The sequence below is a fragment of the Schizosaccharomyces cryophilus genome (assembly GCF_000004155.1).
Source record: "Schizosaccharomyces cryophilus OY26 unplaced genomic scaffold supercont4.2, whole genome shotgun sequence".
Taxonomy (NCBI): Eukaryota; Fungi; Ascomycota; class Schizosaccharomycetes; order Schizosaccharomycetales; family Schizosaccharomycetaceae; genus Schizosaccharomyces; species Schizosaccharomyces cryophilus.
Genome location: NW_013185625.1, coordinates 1,301,344 through 1,312,813, shown reverse-complemented (window position 1 = coordinate 1,312,813; position 11,470 = coordinate 1,301,344). Strand labels below are relative to the sequence as shown.

Below are 11,470 nucleotides of genomic sequence, written 5' to 3'. Positions count from 1 at the left end.
CCACATGAATGCTACGATATTTCTTGACAGTAAGCAGTAATGAATGTCAGTCTTCGTTTAAGCGCTTAGCTGATCTTGGAATCTTTGATTATTTTTAAGATATGTTAGGTTTCAGCATTATTGATTAAAAGTACCCTCCTTCATTCTGTAATTCATATTATATTACCCTAGCTCCAAAAAACCTGTTCTAAGTAGTATCACCAAATCGGCATCTGAATAAGCTTTAGAAGCATAACAGTTTAAGTAAATTATACTATGTATGTATTTATACGATACACATTCCCAACTCTTTATTAAAAATGAGATACGCTTCTCATATATGCCATTTTATCATTAGCAGATATGAAAGATTAGCCTTCAAAACATTTCCTCGCATTTCCCATAAATAGTTGTAGATACAAAATTATAAAATGTATTTTTATTCAAAAACCATGAACCCAAATATATGTCTCACCAAAACCGACATAAACCCAAAAAAATCCCACAATTAATAAAACCCGTACTAACAAGGTTCTATATTTGAAACTTTGGAGCTAAATATGCTGAATCTGGAATAAAATAATTTTCGTATTCATTTCCACAAACCCATACTTTAGTCGAATGTAACCTTGTTACCACTGAATTCGGTAACAGATCCGCGGTTAGGATTACTAGAACGAGCACCTCCACGGCCACCACCGCCGCGACCACGACCACCGCCGAAGCCACCACGGCCTCCGCCTCCACCTCCAGTACGAGGAGTAGAGAAATCGAGACGAGAAGGACGTCCAGCAATGAAATGACCATTCATTTCAACGCAGCGCTTAGCAGAGTCAATGTCGGAAAAGGTAACGTAGCCGAAGCCCTTGAGACGACCAGACTGAGGGTCGGTGGGTAAACGAATGGATTGAATATCACCGCATGTAGCAAAAGCAGTACGTACATCTTCCTCGGCAACGTTAAAAGATAGATTTCCTACGAAAACAGTGTCACTAGGAGAAGAGAGCTGATCACCAAATTTTCCGGCACGTTGTTGAGAATAAGGTTGAGGATTGGAAGGACGAGGAGCAGAAACATCCAAGTTAACAGCGCGGCCATCAATTTCTTTCTGACCGCTGACAGCGGTAGCGGCCTTTACAGACTCGGGAGATTCAAAATCAACGTAACCATAACCCTTAGAGCGGCCACTTTGACCATCCATGATAACACGAGCTCCAACAACAGTACCGAATTCCTCAAATTCAGTACCCAACCATTGGTCATCTACATTCCAAGAGAGACGACCAACGAAAAGCGTGCAAGATTCGTTAGAATCAGCGGGCTTAGCAACCTTTGCAGGCTTCTCTTCTTCAACAGTTTCGGCCTTACGTTTCTTTTCACTGGAATCAGAAGATGCGCTATCAGAAGAGGATTCGGATTCAGAAGAAGAGTCAGAATCGGAAGAGGACTCTTCACTGCTGCTCTCCTTCTTCTCCTTCTTATCTTCCTTCTTTTCTTCCTCAGACTCGGAGTCGGAATCAGAATCAGAATCGGAAGAAGATTCTTCACTGCTGCTTTCCTTCTTCTCCTTCTTATCGTCCTTCTTTTCTTCTTCAGACTCGGAGTCAGAATCAGAATCGGAAGACGACTCTTTCTTTTCTTCCTTCTTCTCCTTCTTGGGAGCAGGCTTTTCTTCTTCAGACTCGGAAGAGGATTCAGAAGAAGACTCCTCACTGCTGCTTTCCTTCTTCTCCTTCTTTACTGCCTTCTTTTTATCTTTCTTGGGAGCAGGCTTTTCTTCTTCAGACTCAGAGGAGCTGCTTTCGGACTCAGAAGAACTGGATTCTTCAGAAGAGGACTTCTTTGAAGACTTTGCGGCCTTCTTGGGAGCAGGCTTTTCCTCCTCGGATTCAGACTCAGAAGAAGATTCTTCAGAAGAAGATTTTTGCTTCTTGGACTTTTTAGAACCAGATTTGGATTTCTTTTTTTCGACAACTTTCTTAGCAGCCTTCTTGGATACATCTTTATTTTTAGATGGCTTTTGGATTGCTCCCTTCTTAGGAGCAACCTCCTTTTTGCTGGAGGACTTCTTCTCTTCAGATCTAATTTTTTTTCCCATCTTTTAAAATTTATTCAGAAAGATATACGCTTTGGTTAAGTGAGGTTCTGCCCGATCTTCGAAATATAAATTTTCATAACTAAGATAATATAATAATACCAAGGATTTTTACCGCACCCTTGCAGTGCGATAACACGGAATAAGCTTTTTATAACGCAGAACGGTATTTGGAAGAAAAGAACTCTATCGCTTCTAAAAGGACTGAACTTTCTAAGGACTTTATTTGGATTTTATTGATCGTATGTATATTTTTGTAGAATTATTTATGTGAATACAATGTCGTACAATCTGAAATAGTATTTAAGAGGGGGATTTGACATATTGAATAAAAAAAAAACATTCAAACTAGGATTCATTAGTAAAGTGGTGACGAATTAGCCAAACGAAGCAATGAATTTCCTTTAAACCTAATTATGCAAGTTAAAACTGCATAAAATAGCGATGGTAATGAGGAAAAGAAAGGAAAAGTGTTAACTGAACAGTAAAATGGGGGATGACGATTTGCCGAAGCTAACATCGGTGAAATTTGTAAAGATTTGCTTCCAACATTCGAAAGTTGTACATTCAAAAAACAAAAACATGTCTAACTTAAGAAGTAGCCATAAGGGCCTTCAGTTTGGAGATGGCTAAACCAGGGTTCAGACCCTTAGGGCAAGTACGTGCACAGTTCATGATGGTATGGCATCTGTAAACAGACATAGAATTTTGCATGGCACCCAAACGACGAGCCGTACCTTGGTCTCGAGAATCAATAATCCATCTGTAAGCTTGCATCAAGACAGCTGGACCTAAGTACTCTTCGGAATTCCACCAGTAGGAAGGACATGACGTAGAACAGCAAGCACACAGAATACACTCATATAAACCATCGAGTTTTTCACGATCCTCACGAGATTGTAACAGTTCTTTTCCTTTAGGAATATTATTATTTTGCAACCAAGGCTCAATACTCTTGTATTGCTTGTAGAAGTAGGTAAGATCAGGAACTAAATCCTTTATAACGAAACAATGGGGCAAAGGATATATTTTTGCTGGCTTCTCATCATTCTTAATGTGACATAGACAAGCTAATGTATTGCTACCATTTATGTTCATGGCACAAGATCCGCAAATGCCTTCACGGCAAGAGCGACGGAACGTCAAAGTTGGGTCCTGTTCGCTCTTAATCTTATTTAATGCATCCAAAACCATTGGTCCACAGTTCTTTAAATTTACTACATACTTTTGTAGCTTGGGCTTTACTTCCGGGCGTTCAGGATTCCAACGGTAAATCTCAAACGTCTTCAGTTTTTCCTCTGCTGCTTCAGGTTTCGAGGCAGTAGTCGAAACATTTGACTCAGTAGCAAATCTTCTGGCACTAAAGAGCAAAGAATCTCTGAAAAAGGGTCGTACAGCTTGAATTCGACGGCACAACATGGTACAAAACACGGACCTAGCGTTTGGCAGTTGGTAAGAGGTGGAAAAGGCAGGCTTTGTGGTTGGCTCTTAACCCCAAAATCATAGCGCCTTCGATTGGCCAACAAGGTATACTTTGAAAACCAAAGTTCCAGTATTAAAAAATTGTATAATACATTTTTTAATTATAAATTTCTGTATACACTGTCATCTATTTCATTGAATTTTTGTTCGGCCACCCTCTGGCTATAAATTATAGTGAAGGTTTGCGAGACAAAGGTTCATTAGTCGAAGTCCATTGTTTTGCCATGAAATGAACAAAAAAAAAATACATAAATATAAAAAAAATAGAAAGAAGAGAAAAAGGTATTTAATGTTAGTATATATTTATATATGTACGTATATTTTTTATCTATTTTTTTTTTTTATGGGTTTTATTGGCTCCCAAGACAAGCATGCAATGAGCAACTATATGTTAGCGTTCCAATGTCCTGAGGAACAACTACGCATCAAAACGTTCATTAAATTTATCAATAGGTACATAGTTAAATAAATATATATAGATATATAAATGTTTGTTTATCATTATTATTTTTAAAAAATTGGTCACTCGCTTAGATAACTTTAGTGATAACGTTTGTATGTACCGAGATTATAGTGGTTTTCGCCCTGTTTGTTATATGTTATAGACACTTTCTGGTTGAATCTTTAAGATTAGAATATAATTTACTTCATTCTATCTGTGTGTTTTATAAAAAAATTATTTAACGATGGTTCTATCTGAAAGTCAATGTTATTCAGTTAATCAGATCCTTGGACGTTATTGCTATTCTTCCACGTAGTACCAAATCGTCTAATTGAAATACATCCTTATAAATTGTACTTAATATTTCCACTTGTTAGACAATTGCAATAACGTGTGAGACTTCTACAGTGACAAAAATATCTTCCAAACTGTAAACGATCATAGGAATGACCTTAATGTTCATATACGAAAAAGGGCCAAATAAAATATGTTATGGTTTCAAAAAAAAAAAAAATAAAAAAAATAGAATTCTTTTACCTAATTATGATTACTTCTTAAAAGTTCATTGTACTAAAAACTAATACATTCGCAACCCACCAGAAGCTGAAATCACTTGCCCAGTGATCCATCGACTACTCTCGTCAACAAGAAAAGCAACTACATCTGCTATATCTTGGGGCAAACCAAAACGATTCTCGAAGGGCGTATTTTCTGCAAAAGCCTTGGCTCCTTCTCCAAGTCCCTTTAACATATCCGTGTCAACGGCTCCCGGATTGACTTGATTGACGGTATGGCCTTGAGGGCCTAACTCAGCAGCCCAACATCTTGTGAAACCTTCGATTGCTGCTTTGCTTGCACAATATAAGGGGATCTGCGGAACTGCATTTCTTCCAGCAATGCTTCCAATAATAATAATTCTACCTCCATTTTTGGGAAGATAAGGCACTACGGCTTCTGCCATGAAAAATACCGCACGGACATTCACATCGAAAATTGTGTTGTAATCCTCAATGGTATGACTTCCTAATGGAATTCGGTTGAGGACGAGTCCGGCATTATTGACAAGAATATGGATGGTGGAACCAAAAGCTTGAACTGTGGTATCAACAATATGTTTAGTACTTGAAATATCACGTAGATCTGCCTGAATTTTGATTGCATCTGCTGAAGTGCCAAAACCCTTAATTTTCTTCACCAATTGTTCTACCGCGTCAATGCTACTGTCGGAGGTAAAGGTGATGGCTACTTTGGCACCGCGACGCGCCAAGGTCTCAGCTATTCCTGCTCCAATGCCTCGTGAGGCTCCTGTAACGATTGCAACTTTGTTTTGAAGGGGAAGACTGTTCATTGTTATTCCTTAGAGTGTTTGGTTTAGGTCGTAAAAAAGTTGGTCATTTCGTCGTTATATGGACAAAAAAGGCTGTATTAGTAAGCAACTATATGTTTATATCAGTTCATTCCACTATCGCTTTTGGCGTCATCGGATTAATACCTTTTAAGATATTGTCCATATAGATGTTTTGTTAATTATACATATAACAATACGCCATTGTAAGAAGATATTTTCGAATACTAACAAACGTCATAAGTCTAAAAGGATAATTATTACAAATAGTAAACAAAACAAAGAAATACGTTTTATGAATTAAAGAACCTATTTCACAAAGGAAAGCCAATAAACAAAGAAATCTTTGAGATATACAGATATAGATACGTTAGCTGTCTCAGCGAGGATATATATTCGACTGGTGTGGATAAATCAAGATCATCGAAGCATTTAACCGGATCCCTGGACATTACTAGCGTCTTTATACGTAGTAAAACAGAGTCCAATCAACGTGTACAATTCTACAACTGTAGTTATTATTTCCACTTGATAAAACTTCTCATAACCCGTGAGAGTTACTATTATAACAAGTGGAATCCAACTGGGTTAGTTGGGTGTTTGCATCAAGGAGTTTTAACGAGAACCAGGAGTAACCGGCATTAAATCGCTGTTTGAGCAGTTAAAGCGATTTTTTGAAAACATTGAAACACCAAGTGTTTGTAAAATGTAAAGTGTTCGTAATTATCTGGTTGTTGAATTTTCGTTAAAGCGGTATGGTGAAGAAAAAAGTAAACAGCAAAAGAACGTAGGATACTGGAAAGAAGAACAATTAAACCAATTTTTGTAAAACGAGATTTTCCCGTTAAAATCGAAAGCGCTTCCATATTACTAAAAAGAACAACCCACTCGACAATCATGGCGGCTGCCGGAATATCATAGTCCCAAATTACCATAAATACCGGCAGCATTTTGGTACTGGAAGATAAAATTACAGATCCACACGCCGACGTCCAATGTTTCCATCCTATGAGAACATTCATGAGCGCAATGATAGAGATTTGGTAGGTAGCAGTTTCGACCAAGCAGAGAAGTAATAAATAAAGATATTGTCTCACTATTGGCAATGATATAAACGAGTTTTCTGTAATCATGCTGGGAAAAGCAGCTGCACGCTTCTCCAGCCGTGACCAAATCAAAAAAACGTCAAACAACACAATCAATATGGAGAAATTAATCACCTATACGCGTAAGCTTCTTATGTTTCTAAGAATTCTCCACAAACACTTATGTATCGTATTATAGTCTTACATTGCGAAAGTTCCTTGCAGACAAAGAATTAAATAGTAAATGCCGATACACCTGAGGCTTCATTAAAATCACATCAATACTTATTAATACAAAGTCCAGCTCAATGTATTTATCAGCAAATTGCTTGCAATTTTTCTAGACCAGCGTTAGCGCGTCTGTGAATTACTCCATTGTCTCAAGATCTCGCACGCTTCATTCATGACGACGTTTTTTCTGATCTATTTCTGTTGTAGGAAATAGAATCAAAAGTAAAAATTTAGATCCCTTTCATACGTGTATGCAGCTATCTATACCGCATGGCCATTGACGATTCACTTACACATTGTGCTAACCGAATATTACTCGTTCCCCGTCCATAGTCCGTAAACAAAGAATCAACTGTAGTATTACACTCGACACATTTCATCTCTAGATGGAAGATTCCATGTTGTTTCTTTCCAAGTCTTGTTTTGGTACGTACTTGAGTATTGTTACTCGGGTAACAATAACATTCAATAGATGTTTGTCAATATATAAAACCTTTATTCATGGAAGCTGTGCTTTTTCGGTTTTTATTCATTTACAGCTACTGTTGTTCAAAAGGAGTACAACGTCTTCATTACTTTGAAAGATACTCTTATGACATATACAAAAAAAAAACCAAAATAGGATTGTATCAATAGTCAGTAAAATTGAATTGAAGGATGTTCTCTCGTAATAAATAAAATATGCAAAAATAAACATAAAAGGAAAAAACAAGGATGTATCAAAAAAGCTTTCAAGGAGAGGCATGGGAACAGACAAGGGCCTATGACTTCAATGGTGGTCTTTTGCATTCGTGTTTGAAAGGATAAATTGGCGACCAAGTTTTTGTTAAACATTACGCATACGTTTTTCAACGCTGGGATTAGAGGAGTCATAATTAGAAATAAAACAAGGTTCGCAAGAACAAATCCTGAAAGCTAAAGGAAGGACGAACGAAAGAAAAATAGCACACATTGACATTATAAGTTGTAGACGATTAACGGAATAAGAAGAAAGAATCCAGTAGAGTTTCTGTATTCTAAAGTGTCCCTTGATAGACTCAGAAGATGAAAATGTTTTGAAATAAAAACGAGTATTATAGTAGAACAAGGCGTTTCTCCTCTCAATGAAGTCGTTGTTCCAATGATGATAGCAAATATTCGGTTTTGATAATTACTGAGGAGACCAACACATCGTACTTGCCCGGAGCATTGTCAATACGAGAAATGATTAAGCCAATTACGTGTTGCGTATTTTGGTCCAACCATAGTGTGTCAGGTTGGCCTGCCTTGAGAGATTCTAACCAAGAACGGCGAATACGGATAGGCTTTTGAAAGCAAGAAAATAAATCAGCACGAGAATTGTCAATTGAGGAACGGGAAAGATCAACTGCAACACGAACATTAAGGAAAGGAGGAAGCGATTCTCCGGGGTATCGTTCAAATTGTACAAGGTCTGTCTCCTCCTCAAAAGTAACCTGAAAGATGTTCGACGGGGAAGCCTCATCTAGCTGGAATACAGAATACCCATCGTATTGTGAGGCATAATTGGTACGATGAGCAGAAAGGTTACAAACGATTTGGTCAGAAGAGACATTTTTACCAAACACACGGAGAGCATATTGGTCCAAAAAAGACAGACGGGCCCGAATGATCTTCTTAGCCACGATTGTCAATGGATAGCTAGCAAAGCTGGATTGGATGACATCGTGAGCCGGCAAATACTGCATAACAGAGTTGACGACCTCGATAGGAAGCAAGGGTTCATTCGCGGGGATTAAGTTAAAATTAGGTGTAGAATGGGGAACGTCTACGACAGCTTGAGCCATGACAGAAATTGTTTGGTGTCCAATTAATTACGTTAACGAAGAATGCTTAAAGTGAAAACAAAATAGTTTGTCTATACAAAGACAACTGATCAACAAGCGAAGATGGAGAAAAAAGAAAACTGTGTAAAATTTTACTCTATAAATCAAGACCTTGTCAAAACGTTATCGAAATCCCTTAAATTTGAATAAGAAGACAGGCACAAATAATAAGAAGCTCAGAAAAATCCCAAAACTCAAGCGACAAAAAAAAAAGTGAAAACGGAATCTAAACAAGCCCTGAAAATCTTTACAGATGCAAAATAGGAGCGACTGTTCACTTCTTTATATAAACAAGAATCTATTGCCCCCCATTGCAAATGCCGGAAAAATGATAATAGAGTTAAAATAAAGGTACTCTGCTTGTTACTTTTCGGTAATAAAGATACCAAGCCTTTACGTCATGATTCTTCACCGAGATTTTTGTTTATACGGATCTTTTTCAAGCCCGGTTTTCAGCCTGGTTTATTTGAAAATAAAAAAAAAACAACTTCCATCCTTCATTCAATGGACCCAAGTTTTTGTCGTCGACAAGGAAGCAAGAAAACAAAGAAAAAGAGACTAATTAACATCCTCATACGTCTCCTGAACGAAAATGGGGAAGCCTATACAACTACCGTGAATAGACCCGGATCAATTCCTTTGTTAATCTTTGCCGATATCTAATCGAATTTCTTCCGTTTCGGCAGTCATACTCACAGCCACCATCTCATTTGCCGATTTCAGCCTCGGAACGCAACGAATAATGTAACACTCGGCAGTTATAGGTGTTTTCGGCAAATATTTGTCGATCTGTTTCCCCATGATGCTATCGTGTCGACCATGATGATGGGTTCATGATAGGGCAATAGGCACGAAAAGATTGCTTATATGAGTTAAGGTCATCTGAAAGCTGTTATGTGAGATATAGCGGAATATATCTAAGTTAACGCAAACCATCGGAAAAATAAAGTAGTATGCTTCGCTCTCAATTGGTTGACTTTTTTTTCTCCTCTATGCTCGATAAATGCTTTGCACTAGAAGAATCGGTTGCTTGGTAATGCCGTTTCTCTTGTTTCCATCTGGCCAACAGTACTTGACTACAAGCCAGGCTGGGCCCAGAGAATTGATTTAACTCTGGTACATAACTTGTTAATGGCGTAGTCGAAGCTTTTTCTTGAAATTTCCTAGTTTCTTTTGCTTCTGGTGTTTTAGATTCTTTCGGGGACAGCGACTTGTGGCTAATGAGCTCCTTGGGACTAGCCGATGCGAAAGAACCCGAACCTCCAGACTTTGTGGGGAAACCGTGTCCGACCGAGTGCTCGTTACGATCCGGAATTACCTTTATACCGTCAGAACGAGATTGTGGGGTAACACTTCGCAATGCACTGTCTTGAGTTTTGGTTGCTATTAATGATGAGACTGAAGCAGAGCGAATCTTGCTAAGAGATGCATGCGAGGATGCACTGTCTTGTTGCAGACTTGCGATCCTCTGTCTTATTTGTATAATTTTTGGATTCTTGCTGAGATCTTTACTGTGGTTCTTTGAAGAAGAGGTGGAATCGACGGGGGACTCACGAGTCGGTGTGTTTGTTGTAGCCCGTTGTTTGGGAAGTGATAAAGCGCCGGGCAATTTCCTTGCCAAAGCGGCTGCTTTTTTTCCGTCGGAATCAATATGAATGAAAGAATGCGAATTCTCCCCAGATTCCTTGTTATGTACAACTGGCTCTTTAGGAGTTACAGAGTTGGCTTCTCTAGGGATTGAAGTATCAATTTCCTCAAAATGGCTTTTGTTTCTGAGAACGTTTCCTTTCGTGGCTTCCATAACCTTCTCTTCTTCTGCTTGTGTTGAATCCTTTTGTTCTACCTCCTTGGATGCGTCTAGTAAATCATCGTTAGAGGGACCACTTATTGTGGAAGGGATATCCAAGCTTCTTCTTTCTTGAATAGAATAGGGCTTGTTTTTCATAGAAACCGTAGATTCAATGGAAATTTTGGGTGGAGTATTGGATTGCTGGTTTGACTTAACCACAGCTTCCTCTGAATGATTGTCGAATTTTTCATCTTTCTCCTTTCCATTGAATTCCTTTGTAAGAGGCATTTGGCTTTGCTTTTGCACTACATAATCAGTACCATGTGAGACACTTCTAGTGAGTCTTGTATCTGTCGTTTGCGGAACTTGTTTGGGACGTCTACGGGATCGTGGATGCGCTCTTCCTTTTGTCATCTAATCATTTATGTTAGCAGCTTTCTTTAAATAGATTGCTTAGTAGCTAGCAAGAGAATAAAAGCAGAGTTTCCTCCGTTTGTCATCACCGTACATGCACAAGACTCGAGGCTTTTTGATCTTTTTCTACTTCATCCTGCTTTTCCAATTGTAAATCTGATTTTGCCATTCCTGGTGGCTGTCCCCATTTTAATGTTAATAGACCCTGTCGTATCTGTTCCATCTTTGAAGAATCCATCTCACAATTTAAATAAGGCTGAAACTTATAAATATAAAATGAAATAAAAAGAAAGAACAAAATAAAAAACCGTTATCTACGTTTTTGGAAGAAAGAATCCTCTTGAGGTGGTAAACTCCTTTACGCCTTGACGGTAGTAGTGTCAAGGGACTCCTACAATAGGGCACATGCAAGAATTGCTCTTAGTAAGTTTACGTTCAGGATCCTAAAAAATCTAAAATTCATCTTCATATAAAATAGTAATTTATAAAGAACTGAGTCCATATAACTTCATACACCCAAGGAAACTTCGCTGTTAAGTTTTTAATCTGTACATCCATTCAAACTGGCTAATTATTGAGCTTCCAATCACGAAATAAATCATTAGCTTATTCTAATTCTACTCAAAATTATATTAAACCGTATTTTATTTTTATTCCACTACATTTTGCTGAGTTTTTGTTTATACGCTTTGTGATCTAGGAATTTGTTACCTCCGTTCCTTTCGCAAAATGTCAGAGTTTATTAATAAAAATGTTCCGTCTTC

The 11,470-nt window shown here is 38.0% G+C and overlaps 6 protein-coding genes across 6 annotated transcripts; all 6 read right to left on the bottom strand.

Annotated features, from left to right (window-relative positions):
* Positions 1 to 26: 26 nt before the first annotated feature.
* Positions 27 to 2,205, bottom strand: SPOG_02126 (nucleolar protein required for rRNA processing). Its single transcript, XM_013167231.1, has one exon. The coding sequence runs from the start codon at positions 2,075 to 2,077 to the stop codon at positions 593 to 595; it is 1,485 nt and encodes a 494-aa protein (XP_013022685.1). The 5' UTR covers positions 2,078 to 2,205; the 3' UTR covers positions 27 to 592.
* A 30-nt stretch (positions 2,206 to 2,235) lies between these two features.
* SPOG_02125 (succinate dehydrogenase iron-sulfur protein subunit) lies at positions 2,236 to 3,709 on the bottom strand. The gene has a single exon (XM_013167230.1). It carries the CDS (start codon positions 3,491 to 3,493, stop codon positions 2,666 to 2,668), a length of 828 nt encoding a protein of 275 aa, XP_013022684.1. The 5' UTR covers positions 3,494 to 3,709; the 3' UTR covers positions 2,236 to 2,665.
* A 544-nt stretch (positions 3,710 to 4,253) lies between these two features.
* On the bottom strand, positions 4,254 to 4,959 carry SPOG_02124 (uncharacterized protein; the record flags this gene model as incomplete). The annotated part of the gene is made up of 2 exons (XM_013167229.1): positions 4,254 to 4,426; positions 4,583 to 4,959. 2 exons carry the CDS (start codon positions 4,957 to 4,959, stop codon positions 4,372 to 4,374), a joined length of 432 nt encoding a protein of 143 aa, XP_013022683.1. The 3' UTR covers positions 4,254 to 4,371.
* A 649-nt stretch (positions 4,960 to 5,608) lies between these two features.
* On the bottom strand, positions 5,609 to 7,039 carry SPOG_02123 (Arv1-like family protein; the record flags this gene model as incomplete). Its single annotated transcript, XM_013167228.1, has 3 exons — positions 5,609 to 6,563; positions 6,634 to 6,768; positions 6,953 to 7,039. 3 exons carry the CDS (start codon positions 7,037 to 7,039, stop codon positions 5,985 to 5,987), a joined length of 801 nt encoding a protein of 266 aa, XP_013022682.1. The 3' UTR covers positions 5,609 to 5,984.
* A 201-nt stretch (positions 7,040 to 7,240) lies between these two features.
* On the bottom strand, positions 7,241 to 8,728 carry SPOG_02122 (F-box protein). Its single transcript, XM_013167227.1, has one exon. The coding sequence runs from the start codon at positions 8,462 to 8,464 to the stop codon at positions 7,760 to 7,762; it is 705 nt and encodes a 234-aa protein (XP_013022681.1). The 5' UTR covers positions 8,465 to 8,728; the 3' UTR covers positions 7,241 to 7,759.
* SPOG_02121 (uncharacterized protein) lies at positions 8,645 to 11,084 on the bottom strand. Its single transcript, XM_013167226.1, has 2 exons — positions 10,801 to 11,084; positions 8,645 to 10,706 (listed from the first exon to the last, which is right to left on the bottom strand). Exons 1-2 carry the CDS (start codon positions 10,942 to 10,944, stop codon positions 9,468 to 9,470), a joined length of 1,383 nt encoding a protein of 460 aa, XP_013022680.1. The 5' UTR covers positions 10,945 to 11,084; the 3' UTR covers positions 8,645 to 9,467.
* Positions 11,085 to 11,470: the final 386 nt, after the last annotated feature.